Source organism: Diadema antillarum, unplaced genomic scaffold, assembly GCF_040938485.1.
Source record: "Diadema antillarum isolate AM-2024a unplaced genomic scaffold, OU_Dant_1.0 scf00000154, whole genome shotgun sequence".
NCBI lineage: Eukaryota > Metazoa > Echinodermata > Echinoidea > Diadematoida > Diadematidae > Diadema > Diadema antillarum.
The window spans coordinates 300,855-326,602 of NW_027271043.1; the positions used below are offsets into that span (position 1 = coordinate 300,855).

Sequence of the window (25,748 nt, forward strand, 5' to 3'; positions counted from 1 at the left end):
GCTGAATTTAAAATTCCGGTTGTTTGTTTTACCAAATTTCTTGGAGTCATCATTGATGATCATTTAACATGGAGATATCATGTCAACGAAGTATGCTGCGAAGTCTCCAGAGCAATAGGTGCAATCAATAGCATACGTGCAATCGTACCCTCTGAAATTCTTATAAAGTTATATTATACTTTGATTATGCCTCATTTATCTTACTGTAACATAATATGGGGAAATTGTGCAAAGTACCTCTTAGAGCGCATTTTTATTTTACAAAAGCGTGTAATTCGTATGATTAGTAATCTATCATTCTTTAGCCACACAGGTCCTTTATTTAAACAGCATAACTTATTGACGATTTTTGATATGCACAAATTCTTTCTCGCTGTTTTCATGTACACATATATGAACAACATTTTGCCAAAGTTTCTTGATACTTCCTTCATCCAAAATAAGAATTATTACAATACTAGACAGATGAATAGATTGCATATCCCAAATTTTAAATACTGTGTTTCAAGATATACTTTTAGATATACCGGACCTGTCTTATGGAATGATTTGCCAAATGTAATAAAGTTGTCTAATAGACTGTCAATATTTAAAAGACGTTATAAATTTTTTCTTGTTCATAAAGATATGCTATAAGTCTCAAGTTTTATTCAGTGTATAAGCATGCCACTATGGAGACTCTTGCCTTCTTAAATGTATGTGTTTTTTCGGTAGTATAGTTTTCTTGTTCGTATTCCATCAATGTAACTATCTTATTTGTAATACTTGGGATCAGCCATAGAAAGACCAAACAGTCTATGTTGATCCCCCCACAAACTGAACGAATTGCTTTTATGTTGTGTTTGTATGGTGTGGAATTGTTATAAGTTGAACATTTTTCTGTATTGTTAGAATGTTCTACTGTGTATGTGTTTGTTCTAGTATTACTTGTATGTTTTTTATCAGGATGTGGAAATAAATGAAATGAAAAAAATGAAATGAAAATAGACTTATTACAAATGGAAAATTGACAAGTAAAATTCCTCACAAAGGACAACATGCACATATCAAACTATGTCACCTGTAATGACATTGAATCTTTTACTGCCAAGTGGGCAAACAAATCAGCTGATATTTAAAAGTAGTCCTGACTTTAAAAATTCTAATGTTTACTCTGCAGTCAGTGAATTTGTGTTTGAATAGTGTGTAGCTAGAGCATGACTGGTATTCTCCAGCAGGAATCCTCTTTTGCTACCATCTTTAGTGCAGAATGTAAAAATATCTCTGTTTCAAGAACATTTTAATGCTTGGATTACAAAATAAAAATGTACTTATTGACTTATTGCATGCATCTGTTTGAAAGCAAAAAGAATGTGAAAAATAGTAAGCATAGACTGTGATCTTTCTATTTAAAGAGAAAAAGACAAATGTTTAGTGGATGTTCACTTTTCATGGTGGAATCCTTCATGTGGAAATGATCTAATATTGTATGCCTGCTCTCCTTGTGGAATTTTCCATGATGAATACTGGGTTAATATGTGCATGGATGTACACATTACAGTCATATCAATTATCAGTCACCAAAGAATTGAGATATGGGCATAGTTGCTGAACATTATCAGTCACCAAAGAATTGAGATATTATATGGGCGTAGTTGCTGAACACCCCACCAGCCGACAGCAACCTGAAAGTGACCTTTGTACAGTTTTTTTTTTTAATTCATTTTTTTTTTGGGGGGGGGGGGTAGAGGAAGAAGCTATTTACTTTTTATGACAGGGCTTCAAATGATCGATACTTTGCAAGCTCTGAGTTTTTGTAGTAATTGAGACATAGAGTGTAAGCAAACAAACCACAACAAGGCATTGACCATCTACTGAAATGACACAGCATTTTGTGCTGTAATTAAATTTCAGATCTGAAAAAAAAAATCATGCATGTTGACTTTCCATCTGTATTGCATTAAAAAAAGACTCATATACCTGGTATGCTCCCAATTAGTGTCTTTGGTTTGTAAATATTAAAATGAGCAGAAATAGTTTGTATTATTAAAGACAGCAGTCATCACTTGCAAGGTAAGTGTGCAGAGACTTCCCTGACCGAATCAACCAAACAACAGCTTTGAGAAGTCCAATGTAACAGTTTCTTGATGAAGTTTTTGTTTTTCCTTTGAAACTTTTTATTGACGAAATAATTGGCATGTCCATCAAGACAACAGTAATCATGTCTATGAATCTATACAGTAGGATAAAAATGCAAGAATTAAAAAAACAAACAAACAAGCAAAAACAACACAAATGAAAAGAATTACATCAAACTGCATAAGACACACATACTTATGGGTAATGGTATTTGATTGAGGAGAAGGATAAAAATACATTTTCTACTAGGAACCATTTATTCTAATGAATGTCTTCAGTTTTCTTTTGTTTGGCAAAAAGTAAGTTTTATGTATTTTGTGTTCTGAATAAAAGATATCAATCCAGATAAACATGATGTTGTGTTTTTGCACTTGCTAATATAGATGTACCTTTCAGACATTGATATCAAATGATTTAACAACAATTTGTTGGGTCCTTTCCAATCTTTGATGAAGCCAAACATCAGTCTTTTCCTCATTAAATCTTCTAACTTAATATCAGAATTTTCACCAATCTTGTGTGCAAATTCCTGACTGAACTTACAAACAGCTTCAAAGTCATAAATCATCTGAAGCTTTAAAGCAAGCTGAAGCCCCTCTGTAAGTAATCATTATTAACTTTGCCCTGTACTTCAGATTTAAAGAGTGCTTCTTCTAACACATGTGGTAGTGAATGTCTGAATGCTTGTTATTTAGATGAAAATTTGATGTGAATGTATGTTTATTAAATTGGAAATAATATGTGATTCATGCGAGTTTGTGCAAGAATTTTGTCTGAGTTTAGAATCCCCCTTTTCTCTGTAATAATTAGATTGAGGAAAAAAATCATGGTGAGTTCGCGGCCAGACAATACAGAGATCCAGATAAAGGGAGGCCAGATAGGAGAGGTTGGACTGTACATGATAATATGCAGATACACTTCAGGTATTGGCATCACCATTGGTTTGGTGATGCTCCCATGTTCATGTTTATTAAAACAGCTTAGGGCTGCATCATCTCTTAATCCTGTAGTTTTCAACACGCTTGGTTTATCAGCAATTACAAATGACAGAACTTGTTGGTAAAAAATGGTTAATTTGCAATGACCACACAGCATGCATCCCTTGTAATATGACCAAATGACAAGATACTTCCACTTACATTGCACCATTATCATGTTGCAATGGTGAAATATATATATATATATATATATATATATATATATATATATATATATATAAATAATCATATATCATGTTTTAATCACATGAAAGGTCCCGTCTCACTGACCCCCTACCACTGACTATTGAAACTATGAAATCAGAAGAATATCACAACATTTCTGAAAATGTAAAGATTCTTTTTTTTTTTTATAATACACTGTATATGGTGAACATTCAATTCTGGGATGGCAGCTCCAATTGTTCAAAAATTGTCCTATACTGTAAAAGTTCTCACTGATCACTTGCTTTTGTTGCTACGAATTGAAAGAACAGGTAAGGTAACAGGGAGGTAACTCTTTGGTTTCACTTCTGTGCATGACGTTGGGAGGTTTGGCTGGTGCAAACCAACACGAAAATATGCACAAAATCTGACATGTACACAAATAGACATACACACACATATATACACACCAAAAAGAAACTCATTTTACAATACAATATCAACGTGTATAAACACGTTGTAACTTCACATTATGTTATCGCTCCACCGCTATCAAGAAACTAGTGCGTGAATTGTTGATAATTTGTTTTTTATACCACTTTCTCTCATAGACACACTACAGATATATGTTATGGCCTCTTGCCAAAACCAACTTCTCATTGTTTGGAGTTGAATCTTCTACGGAAAGCAATTGTATGCTTAGCCCATAAAGTGTTTATTCAAAGTATTCATTTTTCACATCGAATTGAGATTTAATGAACCAGTACAGCATCAAAAACGAAAGTAGGACTAATTATCAAAAGAAACTGTACACAAATTGTCCTAAATGGCTGATTATACAGAAAATTATAACTTCTTCCGTGAGAGATTTTGGCATTACAAGGCCAATGATCACTTGCCCTCTCAAATTTTGAGTTATTGTCATGTTTTGAGAGTATATGATTATCTCAGCTATTGTTTGACATTAAAATTGGATGTACCTAACCAACAAATATAAGTGGTTACTAAATCAAGCCAGCAGGGACATGCAAAGTTACATGTTTATACATGTATCATTGACATTCCAATGTGAAATGAGTTTCTTTTTGGTGGTGTGTATGTGTATGTGTATGCATATGTGTGTGTGTGTGTGTGTGTGTGTGTGTGTGTGTCCTTGTCTGTATGTCTAATTTTGTGCATATTATTTGTATTTTCTTTTTTTTTAAATAAAAGGGTATCAAAGTTGAGATTTGCACCAGATTAAAACTGAAATTTGGTTTATTTCAAATGCTTTGCATTCATGAATTTTTTTCACAGAATCTGTGCTACTGCTGGCTGTTTCTAAAAGTTTTGCAGTATTTTCAAGTAGGCCTACCATCCCAACTGCCCCATTTTGTGGCAAAATGGAGAAAGCCAACTTTACATGCAAACAAAATTGGTTTACAAGATGTTAGAACCACAACATGTACCGTACTCAAGTAATGATTTCAAATGACATATATTGAAAATGAAGATGGGAAACTCTTCAAAAAGAGAGATACATGCAAAACTCAGTAGGAGCTTTGTTGACATATTCAAAGGCCTACCTGAAAGGAGAAGAAGAAAAAGAAAACAATTCACAGGCTTTGTAATACACCATCAAATACACTGAGTACTGTTTTTATGTCTCATCACCTTTACCCAAAGTTTCCTTAAAAATGTTCACATGAAAATGTGCATGTGGGGCTACCTATTAGACATAATATATTTGCATGAATATTGATTTAATTCACCTGTTTGCTAAAATCCTGTCCAAAAGTATTTTTTCTCAATTTCTTGCCCAATGTTTCATGTCTGTGATGGCTTACAGAGATTAAAGGTACTGTTTACCATATGGAGCAGTGATTTAAAAATGTTAGAGATATCACATTTGATGCATATGTGTAGGTCAGTTGTATCACAAAACATCGTACCACATCAAAATTTTGCAATAAAGCCAAAACTATAGGGAGATATCACTATTTTATTCAATAAACCATAAATGTAGACAGTTTAGTCCAGAAACATTTTTTATCATAACTATTGTTCACATTTTGTGTGTATTCAACAGTACTTAACATTGATTATACTGATTCAAATTTTTACATTGGTTGTTTCTATCCCTAACTCACAGTTTAAAAGTATTTTGAAGCACTAAAGCTGGGTTTTTGTTTCATCTGCAAATGGTGAATAATACCTTTAAAGTGACATAAGTTGGAATTAAAAAAAATGTTAAAGATTTGCCTTCTCCTCAAAGTGCTTGGATTGGCATGCCATAAGAAAACAGGGAGGGCATGGATGTAAAGAAATGAAATTAACATAATTATCAAACAAATTTCATATGAAAGGACACTCAACTTCTTTGTGATAAAAAATTGCAAACTCTATTTTGAGATGTATTAATTATGATATGTGCATATATTTTCTTCTGGAATGGTGCCCTCAAATGGGAAATGTGATCAATACTTGTAAGGTAACAGACATTGGGCAAGAAGATGCAGGTCAATAAGGTGACAATATTATTGTCATGCAATTACATGCTGTCATGCAAGTATGAAAAGAATGCAAGCACTTTATTTTTGTTTTCAAAAAGCTTGCGAAAAATACTGTATACGCCGAATATTTCGTGAGATTTTTATTTTCGCGAATTTCGCGAGTCAGGTGCTATTCGCGAAACTAAAGACATGTGAAAATAATGACTCTGATCCCCGATATGAATGTGACGCACGTGTGTACATTTCTCTGTTCAATACTGCACTCCACGATCGCGAATTTAACCACTTGCGAAATTGTCAGGTAGTCCAGATTCGCAAAAAATTAGACTCACTACAAATATGGTGTATACAGTATGTATTTCTGCTTAACACGAGACTAACTTTCTCAATCAATGTCAAGAGAAAGAATTTCCTATCTCAATTTCAATTCATCCCCCCCCCCCCCCCCCGAACACTTAAGTAAAAATTTAAATGTTCAGGTTGACTCTATTACATACAATAAAATCAAGGAGAAAGACAGTAAACACAACCTTAATTGAAATTGGTTGAGAAATAACATCATTAAAAGTTTCACGTATTCATCAAATACATGCAAATTGGAAGACATCATTATTTCATCACCCAACAGCAATTCCACTTGTTCTATCTCTCATCTTCCACAACGTTTGTTTGTAGGTCTATAATTCTGATGAAACAAGTGCAATGCTCTACATATGATTTGATTCTTTTAATTCTAGCCAACTTCAACATGGAGTGAAACTGCACTTACAGAGAAGTAATCAAATTCCTGCAAAGAATTGTGCAGTGAATAAGATGTGTATAGGAGACTGCTTCGTCAAGATTATGCAGAAACTGTGATAGACAATCTGTTGTAGGTAGTGCAAATGGCACAGATTTAGGGGGTTTAATTTTTCCCGAATCAAGACTCCACAAGAACTTTGCGAGTGGTTAAATTTGCAATCGTGGAGTACAACAATGGACTGAGAAATGCACACATGCACATCGCACTCATTTCAAGATCAGAGTTAACATTTTTCGTGAGATTGTTATAGATTCATGAATAGCACCAAACTCATGAAACCCTGTGATATATTGCATATACAGTGCACTGAATGCTTCTATTCTTCTGCTCTCATTGTATGTTCTGCAATGTATTCTTCTACGGGCACAGAGCACGGTGCTCTTTCACACAGAAGAAACATACGAGATGGCTGGGCTGATGCGAATCGACTGACGGCTGCACAACAGGGGGATGGTCAAATAGCACATAAATGTGCAAACAAAGTGGAAGGTTTGTGATAAAATGCACATCTTGTTATCTTCAAAAACTTGCAGAGATGATTCAATGTTGTCACTGGAATGACTCATCCTCTCTGTCACAATCTATATCAATCATCTACAAGAAGTCTGCTGATTACAATGGTCATTATTTGACACCTAGTCCGAATATTCTACACTTAGTTGCAACACATAATAACATTATAATAAAAAAACACGGAAAAGAACCTCCCAAACCCAAACTTCTACTTTACAATTGTTTAGAGAGCATATACACCTACTACCTTAATGATTCTGCTAAAGATCGAATATCAAGTTTGCAGATGTTGTCTAGCAGGGGCGGATCCAGGGAGGACCGCAACCGGCGCACGCCCCCCCTTTATTTTTTTTTGCTGAAACAAAAGAAATAAAAAGAGGGGTGCGTGCGCCTCCCCTTTAATTTTGTAATCGCGCCCCCTCTTTATGGAATTCCTGGATCCGCCCCTGTCTAGGACAAGGAGAGTCAAAAACCCTTGGATAAAATTCAAGAAATGTCTCATGTCTATAATAGTAGCATGTAGAACTGAAGAGCCATGATGGAACAGTGCTGCCCTGTCTTGGAAAATGATCTATTGCTGGAATTCAAGGTAATTCTTGGATATCTAAAGGATCTGCTTGAGGTGCAACACCAGCTTTGACGAGCAACCATAATCAATGCATGACAGACAAACATCAGCATTTGCCTATAAGTTGATTGTTACTATGTATGATCTCTCTGTCCATGTGATATACAACATGAAAAAGATGGAAAATAAATGCTTTACAAACTTGAACTTGAACTTGAACTCTGTCCTTGTTGCAAAGTGGTATGTTTTTTCAGCCTGCCTTCCATAGCCCATTCATACTCCTCAAAACCAAAACACAAACACAAGAGAACCTCCTTATAATAGAGGATACATTGCTTCTACCGTCCTCTTTTGCAATTATGAGGAACAGGAAGACAAATCACAAAATTCAAACAAAGTTAATAAACACTGGATGGGTATCATGGTAGAATGCCTAGAATTAACACAGGAGAACCTACACACACAGGTTGGGCCTCGTCGATGTACACCAAGTTGATATACTTTTTCTGAATTAAGTAAAGGGTTTAGTAGGTTTTGAATCACACCACCACTAGATGTGCAGGTGTATATTATATCTGATACCAACCACCTTACCCTGTGTTTCCATGAAGATTTATCATCTAGTGTTCGTGTTAGATGATTGTTCGGAAGGAACAGGTGAATAAAAATGGAATGAATCCATAAAAACAGGGTTTTAGGAATCTCGACTAAAGCTTCGAGCACCATATGTACAAAGTGCCTAGTGAGTCCTCCTTTAGATGAGGGGAAGACTATTGATGGTGGACAGTAGATATGACCCGTGGAGACAGTGACAACCCCCACTCCCAGTCATAGGCAACTTAATGGCATACCAGCTAATTAAAATCGTTATGAACTTTAAACAACACGGATAATTTTCCTGAAGAGAAACTGGGGATGCAAAAAGTAAATGTAAACCATACAGCTTGGGTATGACTTGAAGGAAAGATGTGATTGAGCAAAGAAAAAGTTCAAGAGGAAGAAGGAAGATAACAAAGCAGGGGGTAATGGGAAGAACAATATCCACGGAGATAGAATTGAAAAGAAGGTTAAAAGAATGGTAAAAGTAGAGACAAGTACGTAGCCTTACCATCTGTGTCATCAACTTCAAGCAGCTCCAGCATATTGATGTTATATACTGATGATGTTGGCTCTAGACACAGAGATTCTTTAATACAAAGTTCAGTTTAATCTACCTCAAAAAGTCAAACACTCAAATGCAGGTATATAACTTCATCAAGGACCTAATTCTCGTTTCTCTGCAGTTGTAGCCATGTTTATTCGTGGTCCTTCATTAATAATCCACAATGAAACTATGTAAATGACTCGCTCCTTGTGATGGTGCTCCAGAGTGCGTGGTCTCCACATCAGCTACCGAGCGGATAATGGCATCGTAGTGAATACATGTCTTCTCCAGGGAGCAAAAGTTAACTTCCAGAACAAAGGCAGCAAACTCTTTAAAGTTATCCTCTTGGATTGTTCCTCCTAAGAAATGATCTTGAGCTTATGGATGAACTGCGAGCATCCACTGGAGTGCACGCAATCTCCCCCCATGCCAACGAGCAAGTGGATACAACGTACCAGGGAGGTGAGAATGTACTTGCCCCACAAACTGCTCCCATATATCTTGTCCGTAATTGTTGTGAGAGCACAAAACACTGTATGACAGTACCCACATCAGTGCTGAAATATATAAATGGTTCATGGTTTTTGGATTTGGATGGGTGGTTATCAAATCTCTTGCGAGGCAGTGGAGCATTGTCCATGATGTGTACGAGCGCATTGTAACATGAGCAGGGACAATTGACATGGCTTGCACCAGAGTAGTCTAGCCTTCTGACTCTATCAATGTGGCTTTTCTCCCCTGAGATATAAGTCAGCACATCCACACCTAAGTCTGGGACAGAGACTATCTGGACAAAACCACTACTAGTATTTACTTGTATGCCTGATGCAATGAAGGATTTTAGACCTATTCATAGAGCTTTTGTATATATCAAGGATACCAAAATAGAGTGGAATCTTTAACACACACACACACACACACAAACACACATATACACACAAGAATGCCAGATGGACAAAAACTAGTCAGTTAATGATGACACACTAATGAGACTGAATTCTTCTGGCTCTTCTAACATAGCCAATTTCAATTGGGAACATGAGGTGCCTTCTTTCCAATCCATGTAAAGGTACATAACTTATCAAATTCCATATATGTTAGCAACTTGCAGCTTTTGAGTAAAATTTTCATATTTGGCTCTGTAGATGCAAGACTATATGTCAGAATGTGGGGGATATCCCTCTGTGATACTGAAAACATACAAATTTCGTAATCCACTCAATGGATACATCTGCCACAGATCCACTGAAAGGGAAAAGGACATTGCTGGCTAATGCTCTATTGTATAATAACGGGAAAAATACTGCACTTGTTCTGTACTATAAGTGCAGATGTTTTCAGCTCTTCTGATTTAAAAAAGACCCCCACAACAAAAACAAAAACAAAAACAAAAACAGGGTGATGAAGTATAATTGGTATGAGACTAACATCCATCCCAAGATAATACATACTGTAAGTGGGTAGTAGGTCTTTGCTTAAAGGGATCGTATAGTTTTGGTTGAGACCTAATTTCAGATTTATAGCATTTTTGGTGAGATAATGAGAAACCTCTTATGAAATATGAAAGAGCATATAATTCTATGAGGAATTCAACGTTTATTTGATGAAAATTGGTTTTGAAATGGCTGAGATATCCAAAAAAGAGCAATTCTAATAAAGTGTGGGACCCACACTTTATCACGATCGCTTTGTTTTACTTTGTTTTTGGATGTTTCAATCATTCCAAACCCAATTTTCATCAAATAAACTATGAATTCCTCTTAAAATGGTATGCTCTGTACTATATCATAAGTGTTTTCTTGGTATCTCGCAAAACTTATAAAAGCCCAATTTTCATCTCCACCAATACTGTACCATCCCTTTAAGACTTTAAAGTATGGACATTAAATTTGATACAATAATTTATGCAAATTTGTGAGTCATCCTCGCTTTTCATGTCACATTTGAAATAAATCACTAACAAACCAAATTGTCAGGGAACATTCCTTCAGCTTGGAAGTTCTGTTTGTGTGAGTGTGTGTGTTTGAGCATCTGTCCACAAAACTCCTTCTCTGCACCTATTACCCTCCCCACTCTTCCCTTCCCCACAATAACATTCCAGGACTTGAATTCAGGTAATGACTTAATAATCATGTATGCACTAGTTGTCAATGTCAATATTGAAACATTACAGGAAAAACAGTTCTCTGAAGGGCAAAAAATTAATCTTTCCCCACTTGAAATCTGCTTGCAGTGTATCCAAAGGGTCTACAAAGAAACTTGTCTGGCTGAAACAGGATGATGAGTTGTTTTGAAGTATTTTGACATCAAAAGTGTAAAATAATTTTGAATGCTGGACAAGATATTCATTATTAAAGCACCTTTTCCTATTAAGTAGTGGGTAGATACAGCATCACATGTTGATCGGCTGTACCTTGCAGTAGTATTTCCCAACAAGCTGCCTCCAATTTACTCTTGTACAGAAGATCAGTGGATACTAAATATGGACTGATTTGTAATGAATTATTATCACACAGCAACCATGATCAGATATGCTCTGAGATTGCAATATTGTCTGCATATCATCATGGCTAATATTTCACATTGTTGTCCTTACCCACCTGAAATTATGTTATCACAGCATTAATTCACAACATTTCTTCTGCGCATGTGTCAACTGTAGAGCAAAAATCAATAGTTTGTGCAGGTGAATTAGAACTGTATTCTACCTTTAACAAATAGAAGCACTGATAAACAAAAATTTTTGTATGGATAATCTACAGCAAACACAGACTTATTTACAAACTCTGAGTACTGTATCCATGCATTAAGTTGAGAATTTCATTTTTGTATATATTTGAAACTTTGCAAGTATCTGATCCAAGTGATTTAGGTTGAGAAGGGTGAACTTTCAAACTAAAGTATCTGAGCACTCGCAAGTGAGGGAAGGTGGCATTGGGATTTAAGTTCTTTCTAAAAGGCGAACAAAACTCAAATATATGTGTGAATTGAGGAAATGCAGCAATATAAGTAGAACACATCAGTGAAGACCGAGGAATATCTGGCAATATATTCAAAAGTTATGAATTTTCAAAACTTTGGTACAGCCACTGCTAGATGAGAAGAGCACAATGCTGTGTGCCATCAGTATACAGAAAAAAGAAAAATCAATGTATTCTCACTTTTCTAGCACATCAAAAAAGAGCACTGGCCTTTAACTCATTCAGTAGGCAGGGGGAATAATATAACCCCTAACACATGTCAGCAACAAGTGGAAGAAATGAGCATAAGAATAAAATTGTGTGAAATTCTCTTTATATCTTCTTTATATTGCTGTGCACATGACATCACAAACTGTAGTAGTCTTCTCACACATCAATGGTGGAACCGAAATTTGAAAATTCATAATCTTTAAACAGATTGTCTGATTTTCCTCAAATTTCATTGATATATTCTACTAATATTGCTGCATTCACTCAATCCAAATCTATGTATGCTTAGGTTTTCCTTTGAGCTGGACATAAACTTTTACAAAGCCCTGTACAGCATGTAAAGTATTCTGGCTTGAACCAAATTCAAACTAGCAAATAGTATGTGTAGAAATTGCTTTCAGCAAGCAGTTCTGACTAAAAGCAATAAGTTTCAAAATAGTTTTGCAAGTGCTAGGAAGAATTGACAATTGATAAAAGATTGTGTACACTGGTAGAGGTTTTGATGATCAAGTTTTAGAATGGCAATTGCAGTGCTTACAGAGTTGTGCCTTCTGTTTAATGGCTACAAATAAAATAGTTGAAACCTTTTACTTGAGTAATGTGTATTGGGTTCTTTGATTGATCATACTGATACAATACATTTCCATCATGTGCTGCACTTGAAAAGGTACTTGGAAGAGTTAACGTGTAAGAAATAAAGAAGAAAATGAAACTAGATTTTCCATATGGAACATCTTAAAAATTACTTGCTTGTAGAAGCGTGGGAGAGTGCTTTTCAATGTCCTAATGTAAGGTGAGGCAAATAACACTTACACTAAACATTCTCATAAACACTTGTACCTTAAAGGGATGGTATAGTTTTGGTTGAGATGGGGATTCAGATTTTAACTTTTTGCAATATACAAACAATTCTAAGAGGTATTCAAAGTTTATTTGATGAAAATAAGTTTTGAAATGGCTTAAATATCCAAAAACAAAGTAAAAACAAAGTAGTCCTAATAAAAGGCGAGGCCCAACTTTTATTAGGACCACTTTGTTTTTACTTTGTTTTTGGATATCTCCAATTTTCACCAAATAAATTTAGAATTCCTCTAAGAATTGTATGCTCTTTCATATTCATTCTAAGAGGTTTGTTAGTATCTTGCAAAAAAAAAATAATAATGAGAACATGCAGCCCTATCTAAACCAAAACTATACCATCCTTTTAAGGGCATTATTTACCAGTGGGAGCAGTGATTTAAGAAATGTTTGAGTTACCACATTTTATGCATATGTATAGGTCAGTTGTATCACAAAACATACCACATAAAAAAATTTGCAATAAAGCCTAAGATATATAGAGATATCACTGTTTTTCTCAATAAACTATAACTGTAGATGGATTATTCTAAAAACAATTTTGATATAACTAATGTTTGTCTTTTTTTAGATCTAGCAATACTTAAAATTGATTATGTACTGATCAACATTTTTAACATTACTTGTTTTTATCCCTAACTCACATTCTAGAACTATTTTCAAGCACTAGCTAAGTTTTTGCTTCATCTGCAACTGGTAAATAATGCCTTTAACATGCCACAATTATACACACTTTGAAGTAGGAGGTAAACACAAACCTGGAGTGCCTTGGCATAGGCAAAGTCTCTTTTTTAGCCCAGGATGATTCATTTTTTTTCCAATACTCTGATATTGTCTGATATATTGCTGCAGCAGCAGTGGATGTGCGCATCATTGAAGTTGTGATTTGGGAGCGATGCAATTTATGAATTGACAATCAATTTGCTGAAAATGAATTCTATAAATGGTGGCAGGAGCAATGCAATCATCAAAATAGGAGTTTTATTGCAAAATGAGCTAAGTGCCATTTCTAAACATTTCAAGTAAGTCCATCATCAGATAGAAAATTAAACCTTTCCAGTAATACCTCACTTGTGACATAACACAGAATATTCTAGAAGTTATGATTAAAAATATCCTGTATTTTCTTATTATTTTCGTTGTCTTTTAGCAGCCTTAATCACAAATATCTCAACTTGATAAGAATGGAGTTAGCTCTTCAAATATTCAATAGGATATGACAATCACTCCTTATATGATCAAAGGTCCAGATTACCTTTGGAGCAGTGATTTAAAAAAAAATTAAAGATATCACATTTGATGCTTACTCTCTAAAAAAATCGAGTGAAAATATTCACTCTTAAAAGAGTGAATACAAAAAAGAGTCCTATATAGATGATAATATAGATTATGGGCATTCTTTGCCAAGAAATACCTTTTTAATCGTACTTTGAAAACATATATTGTGCATGGAATTGCAGTAAGGAAGAACACTTACTGTGATGAAATGTTTGCTAGTATAAGTGTGCTTTCACATTATCTTCTCTATTGACAGTTTCTAAGGTTCATTATAAAGCAGTGGTATATTACTTGATGTGTATCAATTACACGGGGCTTTGACTATTAAGCACTTTAAAATGTTATGGGTGGATCAATGAAAGCTAGAGTATCTCATACCATCATACTTCTATCATGTCTATAGCCAAAGGATGAAGATTTAATGTGCAAAAGAGAGCACCTTAAAGGGGATTTTCCTGTTGCATAATATATTAGGTATAATCTATTGGAACAAACTTCTGATCATAACAATGCAACTCAAAAATTCACAGACTGTCAGCGTCACTCTCTATAAATTGTATGTAAGAGAAAATATTTTTAATAAATGAAGAGCGTATCAGCATTTAGGTATCTACTTTATTTCATATCATTTGTACAGTCCTTTTGTTCATTATGCAAAGTAATAACAGTTATGTCACTATAATTATTCATTTCATTTAGTTTGCTCATGTGAAATGTCATAACTAGGGAGTTAGCTCTTCAAATATTCAATAGGATATGACAATCACTCCTTATATGATCAAAGGTCCAGATTACCTTTGGGAGCAGTGATTTAAAAAAAAAGTAAAGATATCACATTTGATGCTTACTCTCTAAAAAAAATCGAGTGAAAATATTCACTCTTAAAAGAGTGAATACAAAAAAGAGTGATTTTAGAGTGAAAATGGAGTGAATTTTCAGTGAAAATGTTCTTTTTCACTCGTTTTGGAGTGACCTCAGGGGTCACCCCAAAATCTTCGAGTGATCCTTGAGGTCACTCCAAAATGAGTGAAAATGAACATTTTCACTCATAATTCACTCCAATTTCACTCTAAATTCACTCTTTTTTGTATTCACTCTTTTAAGAGTGAATATTTTCACTCGATTTTTTTTAGAGAGTATGTGTAGGTCTGTTGTATCACAAAACATCCTACCATTTAAAATTTTAGCAATAAAGCCTAAAATATAAGGAGATATCAGTATTTTGCTTAATAAACCATAACTGTAGATGGTTTTGTCTGGAAACATATTTTATTATAACTATTGTTTACATTTTGTGTACTTAACAATACTTCATCGTTAATAAGGATTCAAATTTTTACAGTAGTTGTTTCTATCCCTAGCTCACATTTTAGAACTATTTAAAAGCATTTAAATGTTGGGTTTTTGTTTCATCTGCAAATAGTAAATTATGCCTTTAACAAAGTTGATACTGTCTCTTTTGTTGATGCAGACACAGGTCAGGTGGTAATATCATATTGACTATAGGTGAACAATGTGGTCTCAAACTGGTTGGCATATTGTATTTATATCATATTGGATGGCTATGAATGGGATACCAGGAATATTGCACAAGTTAGGGCCATATTGCACGAATCGAAGATGAGTGCAATATTGACTCTGACGAGTGCAATATTCCCTGGTATTCCATGAATCAAGGCCATCCAATATAATTATTATCATCTATACAATCAAGTAGAGCAACCATGAACTGCACAAAATTACCCGGCTTCTACTCGTCTTTGAAGTTGACTCGGCAGTCCCATCCCAGCGCTGAAAAGGGGAAGCCCCTAAAACTGCGTATGAAACAAACAACTAGCAAGATGTTTGCGCGCTTGTGAAAAATGTAACAAAATGACGCGCACTAGTAGCAAGCGTTTGCGCATTCAGCAAGCGCTCACGAAATAAACGAGACAGAATTGAATATCGTGTGATCTTGAACGGCAAGTAACAACGGTAGCCTATGGGGAATTAATACGTTGGTCTATGCGATTCGTTCAATATGCTCTGATATTGAACGTTAAAAATTGAGCGGACTACAATACGCGTTTTTAATGCGCCGCTAAAACGTCCTATATAGATGATAATATAGATTATGGCATTCTTTGCCAAGAAATACCTTTTTAATCGTACTTTGAAAACATATATTGTGCATGGAATTGCAGTAAGGAAGAACACTTACTGTGATGAAATGTTTGCTATTATAAGTGTGCTTTCACATTATCTTCTCTATTGACAGTTTCTAAGGTTCATTATAAAGCAGTGGTATATTACTTGATGTGTATCAATTACAGGGGCTTTGACTATTAAGCACTTTAAAATGTTATGGGTGGATCAATGAAAGCTAGAGTATCTCATACCATCATACTTCTATCATGTCTATAGCCAAAGGATGAAGATTTAATGTGCAAAAGAGAGCACCTTAAAGGGGATTTTCCTGTTGCATAATATATAAAGGTATAATCTATTGGAACAAACTTCTGATCATAACAATGCAACTCAAAAATTCACAGACTGTCAGCGTCACTCTCTATAAATTGTATGTAAGAGAAAATATTTTTAATAAATGAAGAGCGTATCAGCATTTAGGTATCTACTTTATTTCATATCATTTGTACAGTCCTTTTGTTCATTATGCAAAGTAATAACAGTTATGTCACTATAATTATTCATTTCATTTAGTTTGCTCATGTGAAATGTCATAACTAGAACCGATACGTCAAAGATATATAAAATATTTATTCACCAATAAAGTATTAATTTGATAGAGTATTGTTCACTGTTGTGTTCAGGAGTGGAATGTTTATGTGACCAGGGGTCAATTCACAGGGTTATATATTCATATAAATCATAACTCTGGTGAGTGAATCAATTTTTTTACAGTGGTCAAATGTGGCACTCATTTATTCACTCATTCCTGCCATAGTTATGACAATAAACAACACTTTGTAAAAAGCTCATTTTGCTATTCTCTTGACTTCTGTACATACATGTTTTCATTTAAGTAATGCTCTTTACACAGGAAAGGGTGCCGCTGAGTTTTATCATAACTAGTTTGAATATAATGATAATAATGATAATAACTATAACAGTGATAATCAAATCTCTTTTAAGTTAATCTCTCAAAACATTTCATGTAGACATTTATGATTCATCACACTCAAACAAAGATTATCCTGTGAAATTACAATCAGATTGCTTGGGTTGTGACTTTCAACTTCGAGGGCTGAATATAGAAATTCAGAAGAAATCAGCCAAGAAGTGTAAGTCTCAGCTCCTGTGCTCTATCTTCTCCATTGTTCATGATTCCCACAATCATCATGTCAAGTTGAATACATCCAAAAGAAAAAGCTTTAAGCTGTATATAAATGTCATGCAAACAGCTACCAATCAGTAAAAATTTGAGAGATACTAAGATACGGACAATCAAGTCTATCCATTTATAGATCTCCTATTAATTTGGTAATATAAGAAATCTTGGACTTTAGTAAAAAAAAAAAGAGCAGAAGAAAATCCTCAGCACATTTCTCAGCACATGCCAATAACTGAATGCTTTTAAACCATCTACAGCCAGTGGATATCACATTGTCTGAAATCGACAAGAAAGCAATCTACAACAACGTAAAATAGCCTTACCTTTAAAGGGACTCTTTCCTTTCATAATCCTTGGCATCAATGTACTTGAGTGTCCATTGTAAAAATCAACAAGAAATATGAGATGATAAGTTTAATTAGGAAATGGCAACAATTTGGTAGATGCCAAAAAAAGAATCAGGGGGGTGTTTCACAAACGTTTGTCAGCGCTGACAACAACTGTCAACGCTGACAATTTCAGCAAAATCCTTGGCTTTGATTGGCTGAGATGCTTTGGTCACTGACTGTTACTATGGTGATTCAAGTTGTCAGCGCTGACAAACGTTGATGAAACACCCCCCGATTTATACACACTGAACCATATCTAATGAAATCTAGGTGAAAGTATTTTTCTTCTAAATTACATATTTTGTGACAACAGCTAGTGTCAAAATGTTCTATTTTTGTAAAGGAAATGTCACTTCTACAGTATTTTAAAGAAGAAATTCACTCCAAAATCTTATCAATTTCATCAAAAAAGAGAGAAAAAAATCCCTGCAGAAGAGTGCAAAAATGATCAAAATTGGATAGGAAATAAGAAGTTATGACATTTTTAACTTCATAATTTTTCGGTTAACACTCCTTCACCAGTTGTCGTGCATATATATTCAAATCACCAAGTCGATGTCATGCTCTCACAATTTCTTATTTCATTTACAGAAATGACAAAAATCTATTTCAGCTGTTTAAACATAAAATTTGCCTTAAAATCACTTAAAATAAAACATGTTTTAACTTCAAAGTAAATAAAAAAGAAATAGTATAAAAGTTAAAGCAAATGTTTACACTTAAATATTTTAGTATGGGAATATTTCATTCATTTCATTTCATTAATTTCAGTCTTTATTGTCCATATCATGGATATTTGTTTTGTTCACATGCATTTTACAAAAAAAAAAATATACAATACACAATTACATGAACAACATTCAAATGACATATAAAACATAAGAGAGGCACCTTTTTGCCAACATTCTAAAACAGAAAAAATCATATATAACATTATATCAACATCAATTTTCAAATATTCAACCTATTAATATATCTTTATCTTTCACTGTGAATACAACATAAACTAATATGGGTGATTTATTACCGTATCTTTGGGGCGCAATATACAACTGCCAATTATTCATCTGTAATCACCGGATGAAATAAGATACACAAACAAATATCCTCTCCCTTCTCAACATATTACATTAATCATAAAATAAATAAGCATCATCAGCTGCACTAATCCAGAGCCTTCCGTACCTCCAGCTCAATCTATACATCCCTCAAAACTTTCCTAAACCATACAACATTATCAATCAATATGCTCTTACCTGTACCAGTACCTAAAAGCAACAAATTTTCTGAATTTCATACTATGACATCTGCAAACAATTGTGAAGGCATTTCATCACCAACTTGCTCATTTGAATATTCAAGGACTGGTCAAGAAATGTTTTCTGAAGAAATGTGAAATTTCAAAATGTCCTATCTTCCTTATTTCTTATCAGACTTTTGTCATATTTTGAACATTCTGTTTCACTCTTTTGTTGGATGGAAATGAATGATAACTGAACTGAAAAAAGAATGAGTGTTTTGTCTCACAATCCTGCCACTGACCCTGCACAGAAATCTTTACAAAATGCCCATCTGAAATGAAACTACAGTACAAGGAAGAAATCATATCCTCTGTACGAAATTGCTCTCAAGTTATCTTATTTAAGCAATTTGGGGAGAAGTTCTAGTGGAAGAAAGTTTAGTTGAATTTCTGACTTAAAATGGGTTTTATGATACTTTCTTACAATTATACAAACCACTGACAAAGATCTGGGCCCCATTTCATAAAAGATGTTAGGATAGCAACTCTTGCTGGAGTGGCAACTTCCCATAGCAACAGCCAATCAGGAAGCTGGATTGTTATCGTTACCATGACAATTGCCATTTCAGCAAGAGTTGCTATCATACCAACTTTTTATGAAATGGGGCCCAGAAGTAATGACTTCATCTAATTTGCATTTGTGCTTGTGACCAATATTTCTGTTTGGGTGTGGACCCATAAAATTCCCACCACTATCTGCAAGGACACCTTCAAAGGAATCTTGAATCCATGCAAGCAATCTTTACACATGTCTGATTTTCAAAGGAATTTTGGTACATCACATCCTCACATTTTTTTTTTATTGAAGTCTTTTTCATGATCGAAATGACTTGCATGCAAAGGTGATTAAGGTCCAAAAGAGTTCCGCATTTAAAATTTTGGTTGTGTAACAGGACATTTCGGAACCCCCCCCCCCCCCCCCCCGTACAAAAACAACAACAAAAAACATACTAACACAAAAACCCCTTTTCGACAGCCAACACACAAAAAGAAATGTCCTTCAAGTTGTCAATTATGCACAGGGCAGACATAGATAGTACATTCATGATGCTACATAGTGTAGTCTAGATTCCAAACTCTTTTTCTATTCCAATGAAGTGGGCAAATATCCTCTATATTGGAGGCATCCCCTTTCCATAAATAAATAAATAAATAAATATATAAATATATCTCTCTTCGTCAACGTTATGGGTTCATATTATCTATAGTCGAATTCACAACTTGAAACAGGACAATATGAAAATAGAAAACAACTTTTTTTTTCTGTTTTACAGGAGAGCAGCTTATGAAGGTAATCTTTGCAGAGAACCAACTCTGATGGTGTTTATTACGAAGGTTACGTTGACGGAGAAATATTGTTGGTCTGAAACAACCCTTTGAAGACATAACAATGAGTGGCGCTGCGATGTTTAGGCAGTACTAAATACCTCTCTATTATGCATTTTCATACCTTGATGTTTGCTTTTGCTTTTGATTTTCGAATGTAATCTCTGAATCTGTTTTACTCTTTATTTCCGTTTCCATTTTAATGAAGGGTTTGTCTTGACTCGGAGCACGTCATGAACATCACGTCTAACCAAGAGGAAGGAGGATCGGGAATAGACCTGTCACTGGAAACTACGATTGTCTATATCACATTTGCAATAATGGGGACATGTGGGAATGGCCTAGTCCTCTTTGTCATAGCCAGTGTCCGGGAGCTCCGTGACATTACAAACATTCTCATTGCTAATCAGTCACTAATCGATTTCACCTCCTCGATCCTACTCGTAGTCATTTTTGTGGTGCCATTGCCGCCACTTCCAACAAACATAACATTGGCAAGGGTTCTGTGTGGGTTCTGGTACACACAATATCCATACTGGGTGACCTTTGCGGCTTCAATGGCAAACCTGACGATTATGACTTTCGAGCGCTACCTGGCAGTAGTTCATCCGATTCAGTACAGGCGACGAAGCTCAAGTCGGATCACCAATATCTTGGTACTAATACCTTGGATCTTTGGTTGCCTGCAAATGGGCTACCTCATCCCCATAACGGAAGTGGATGAAGGAACCTGCTACAGATTTTTGTGGCTGACAAAGATGATGCAACCAGCGATAGGTATCTACACTTTTTTCATTCTCCTTGCTGTTCCGTTCAGTCTGATGACCGTTTTGTACTGCGCCATCATAAAAACTCTGCGGAAGGGACTGGCCCCTCAAGACGACAAGATGAGCGCCGTTCACCACAAAGCTGACTACCGGAATCGCGCTCGGAGGAATATCATTCGTACAATGATTACCCTCAGCGTTTGCTACTTCCTCTGCTACGCGCCAAATATTATTTTCTACATGATTTACTGTCTCGGAGTTAACGTCGATCTCAACGGTCTTGCGTACTACGTTAGCGTCTGTATCGCTTTCATAAATATTTGGATCAACCCTTTCGTGTATGCCCTGCAGTACCGAAAATTTCAACGAGGACTAAAACAGGTGTTCGGTTGCTCTAATCCATGAACTTGGACACGAATATATAGATACTATGCAATCGAGCACACAGGCGAACTCCTTTCGCCATTGTAGCTAGTGTGTAAAGTGTGCAGTAACCTGGTCAATCTATTAACAGTGCTATACAATAAAGTCGTTTTAAACTTTTACTGTCAATTGCTTTTTTCACCTCGTGGCTCCCAATCACGACAACAGTTATGGTGATATACATGTATGTTGTATATTATAGCCATCACGCTTTGCACCGGGTAATTCCGATGGTTCGTTCTTAATCCGAAAATGAAATGAGGCTCGTTAAATCGAACATGCAGTAAGGTTCGCTGATCCGAAAAAAAAAAGTGTAAAGACAGTGCGTACTAACGAACCTTCGGAATTACAACCCTTTTTTCGTTTTCGGATTACTGAACTTTCGGAATAACGAACTTCTTTGCATTTTTGGATTAACGAACCTTCTAAGACTTAAATTCCTTTTCTGTTAAACGAACCTTCGATAATATAACGCAATTCATTCCATTTTCAGATTAACGAACTTTCGGAATGACGAACTGCTGACTGTATATACTATTGGATTGTCACAGTTACATCACAACTCTAAAAAGCACCAAATATTGCGATGTGCTGAGACAGAGTCATTTAAATCATTCTTGATGTTTTTTGTTGTAGAAATATATTTATTAAATAGCAGTATCACTTTCTTTCATTTTAGAAGTTCGGCATAAATGTAACTGATGATCACATTCGTTTAGACGTTGATATGTGAAATCAAAATTGCATCGGGCGTGTGTTATATTAACTTGAATTAACTTTATGAGAAAATGTGACATCGTTGACATCCAAATTGGCGATCTTATGATCGTCTCCTCTGTCAAGCATCCTCTGTCAAAAAAAAAAATCTAGTGCAGAAAGATCATTTAAGTGTCAACCCACTATTGCTCTTTACTCTATGGTGTTCATTGATATCGATCTTTTTTTTTTCAAAGTGATATAATCCGCATTGATTCATTATATGTAGCAGAAAGTATTATGAGCATTAAATAATGATAATAATGTGGTAATTCTATGAGCATTAAATTAAAACATGAAGTGTAGTTATGACAAAGCATGATGATATGAGATTTTTGCGAACGTTGTGCTTAAAGGGTGTGTACAGATCTGGTTGAGGTGAGGATTTAGCTTTTAATGTTTTGCAAGATATTCAGAAACCACTCTATGAGATGTCAAAGAGCGTGCAATTCCACGGGGTATCAAAAGGTTATTTGATGTAAATCGGTTTTGAAATGGCTGAGATATCCAAAAACAAGGTGAAACAAAGAGATCCTAATAAAGTTATGTCATGTCGCCTTTTATTATTAACACTTTTTTATATCTCAGCCATTTGAAAACCAATTTTCATCAAATAAACGTTGAACCCTTCTTAAAATTACATGCTCTTTCATATTTCATAAGAGGTTTCCCATTATCTCACTTAGGAATGTGCAAAGCATGAATCCCCACCTCAACCAGTACTGTACAGTCCCTTTAAGCTTGTAACAGAAGCTATTCGCTGCTGGAGAAAGTTATTTTTCAGAACATGTGATAAGGAAGAATTTCAAAGCTCAATGTCGTCAAAAAGGCAAATTACTCCATTATCCAACCAGTCACCTTAAATACATTTTACAACCACAACTTCAATGATACCAACACCCTCGTCACCTGTCTAAGATACCGGTGCAGCAAATTGTTTCCGTCACAAGTACAATCAAGATTTGCTAGATATGCCGACCCTAACCAAATCATTGCCTGTGATGATGTACTTGTCTACTACCTCATATTAATTACCTGAAGTGAGATTGTTGATATGACTGGTAAGCATTGTCTTCAAAATGGCTCCATTTGTGATACATATCGATTCTTGATGTTGTTCGTTTCGTTCTTGATAACTTGTACTACAGTCATTGTGCGATCTTCAATAGGCGTGCAAAAACGTGATATTGAAAGCCAACTTATTTCAGTTTTGCAAATGTCATGCTTTATAGCAACGTACCATACTTGTGTACAGATCAGGAGGATTATAATGAAAACCCTCCGTCGAACCTCGCCCATTCCTTTTAAAATAACCGATGTCACTTCGAAAGCAGAATAAAGTATATTTAGCAAGATTATGTGAACTCGTTGACCTAAGTTACAGGTTTTCCTGCTATTAAAAGGAAAGCGTATCTTAAAATTTCTTGAATGAAAGCAGAATAAATCTATTACCAAGTCTACAAATGAAATAACAGAAAAAAGTTTTAAGTAATTTTATGTTACATGTAAAGATATATTCCTTTTGGCGCCTTTGCACTGTAATGGTAGATGTGGAACGACATGTAAGATAAAAACAAAGTCTATTGACAAGTGCTGTACTGTATTCTCTCTATCATACACACACTGACGCACACGCACACACGCATGTGTGTATACAGAGAGAGAGAGAGAGAGAGAGAAAGAGGAAGGGAGAAAAGGGGTCAAGTTTGTACTTATGCCCCTCAAAAACTTCGACAATAAATAGTCCATGGGCCAGGCCAGATATTGGTACCATCTGAGGTGGCAAAACCTTTTTGGTGTCATTTTGTTTGTCGGGCATAGATATGCTTATCAAGCTATGATAGCATTTCCAAATGAGTAGCTTAGTCATAGTAAATGAATTTTTAATCAATTTGGTCTCGTTGTTATATCCCTATACTTCTGAATCGAAACTAACCGCTTTACAAAGAAGAGCACTGTCTTCTGTATGTTCCATAGAGCTGTAAAATGCAGATCTATGGTATGTTCACAGGTGTTCTGTTGTAAACGCGGTGCGCTTAGTCTTTATTCAAGGCAGCGAAGGGAATATCCAAAGGTTATGATGTCCACAGCGCTTAGTCCTTATTCTAGACGGCGAAGGGAATATCCAAAGCGTATGATACAGTGTATATCCTTTTATCTAAAAGCAACAACAACAACAAAAGCAATTTCTCGTGAATTTTACCGTATCTTTCAATTATTTATCATTTTCCGGCGAAAACGCTACGGTGAAAACGCTGATACCACGCCAATGTCGCTTTATTTCCCTCCAACAATATAAGATAATGCCAAAACAATGTACCGGTACACTACGATACATTATAATGAATGATATTGTAAATGAACAGAGTGATTTTTGTTTAAAACTGATGTATTTGTTGCTAGGGTGGTATAAAAACAGTATAGATAATCCCTTTTATGAGGAACTTTAGATATGACAACGGTACATTGGTCTAGATAAAGACTAAGCGCACCGCGTGACAGCTGTGGACGTCATAACCCTTTGGATATTCCCTTCGCTGCCTTGAATAAAGACTAAGCGCACCGCGTTTACAACAGAACACCTGTGGACATACAGAAGGCAGTGCTCTTCTTTGTATAGCGCTTTAGTTTCGATTCAGAAGTATAGGGATATAAAAACGAGACCAAATTGGTTAAAAATTCATTTATTATGACTAAGCTACTCATTTGGAAATGCTATCATAGCTTGATAAGCATATCTATGCCCGACAAACAAACTGACACCAAAAAGGTTGTGCCACCTCAGATGGTACCAACAACCCATTTTTCGGGTCTTGGCCCATGGACTAAAAGTATGATCTTATGCTCATGCAATCGTGGAATGCGTAGCAGGGGCAAATATTCTAATGTTGCCAACTTCCTTCTTTTGAACAATAACTTTCCCTTGGTTTAATTGGTGAACTAAATGGGAGTAATCTTGACGTGGTGATGCGTAAAAACGCAATGCATTCCTGACATATTTTCTCCTTACATTTTTGACCCTCACATTTTTGTCCCCTCACATCTTTACCTCAGACATTTTTACTGCTGCTATTTTTCTCCGTTGAATTTTACGTAGGACATTACCCCTGACATCTAATCCGTGACATTTTTACCAGTGATATTTTTGCCTTTATTTTTTTTTTCTTGAGAAGTTTTCCTGTCAACTTTTTTCCCCAGGACGAGAAACACACTTCCTCTCTAGCACTATCAAAACAAAAAGGACAACAATCCAAACGTAAATATAATGACAGAACAATGACAACGCACATGCATTTGTCTTACCTGCTAGACGCGTGCTACTTAAATGCTACTTGCGTGTATTCTGTGTG

At 35.3% G+C, this 25,748-nt stretch overlaps 1 protein-coding gene across 1 annotated transcript in view; it reads right to left on the minus strand.

Annotated features, from left to right (window-relative positions):
• LOC139722007 (uncharacterized) overlaps positions 1-17,800 on the minus strand; it is an 84,420-nt gene extending 66,620 nt beyond the window's left edge. The window contains exon 1 of the mRNA XM_071633335.1: positions 17,761-17,800. Within this exon, the coding sequence (XP_071489436.1) occupies positions 17,761-17,797 (37 nt within the window). The 5' untranslated portion in view covers positions 17,798-17,800. The remainder of the gene's footprint in view (positions 1-17,760) is intronic.
• Between the last annotated feature and the right edge of the window lie 7,948 nt (positions 17,801-25,748).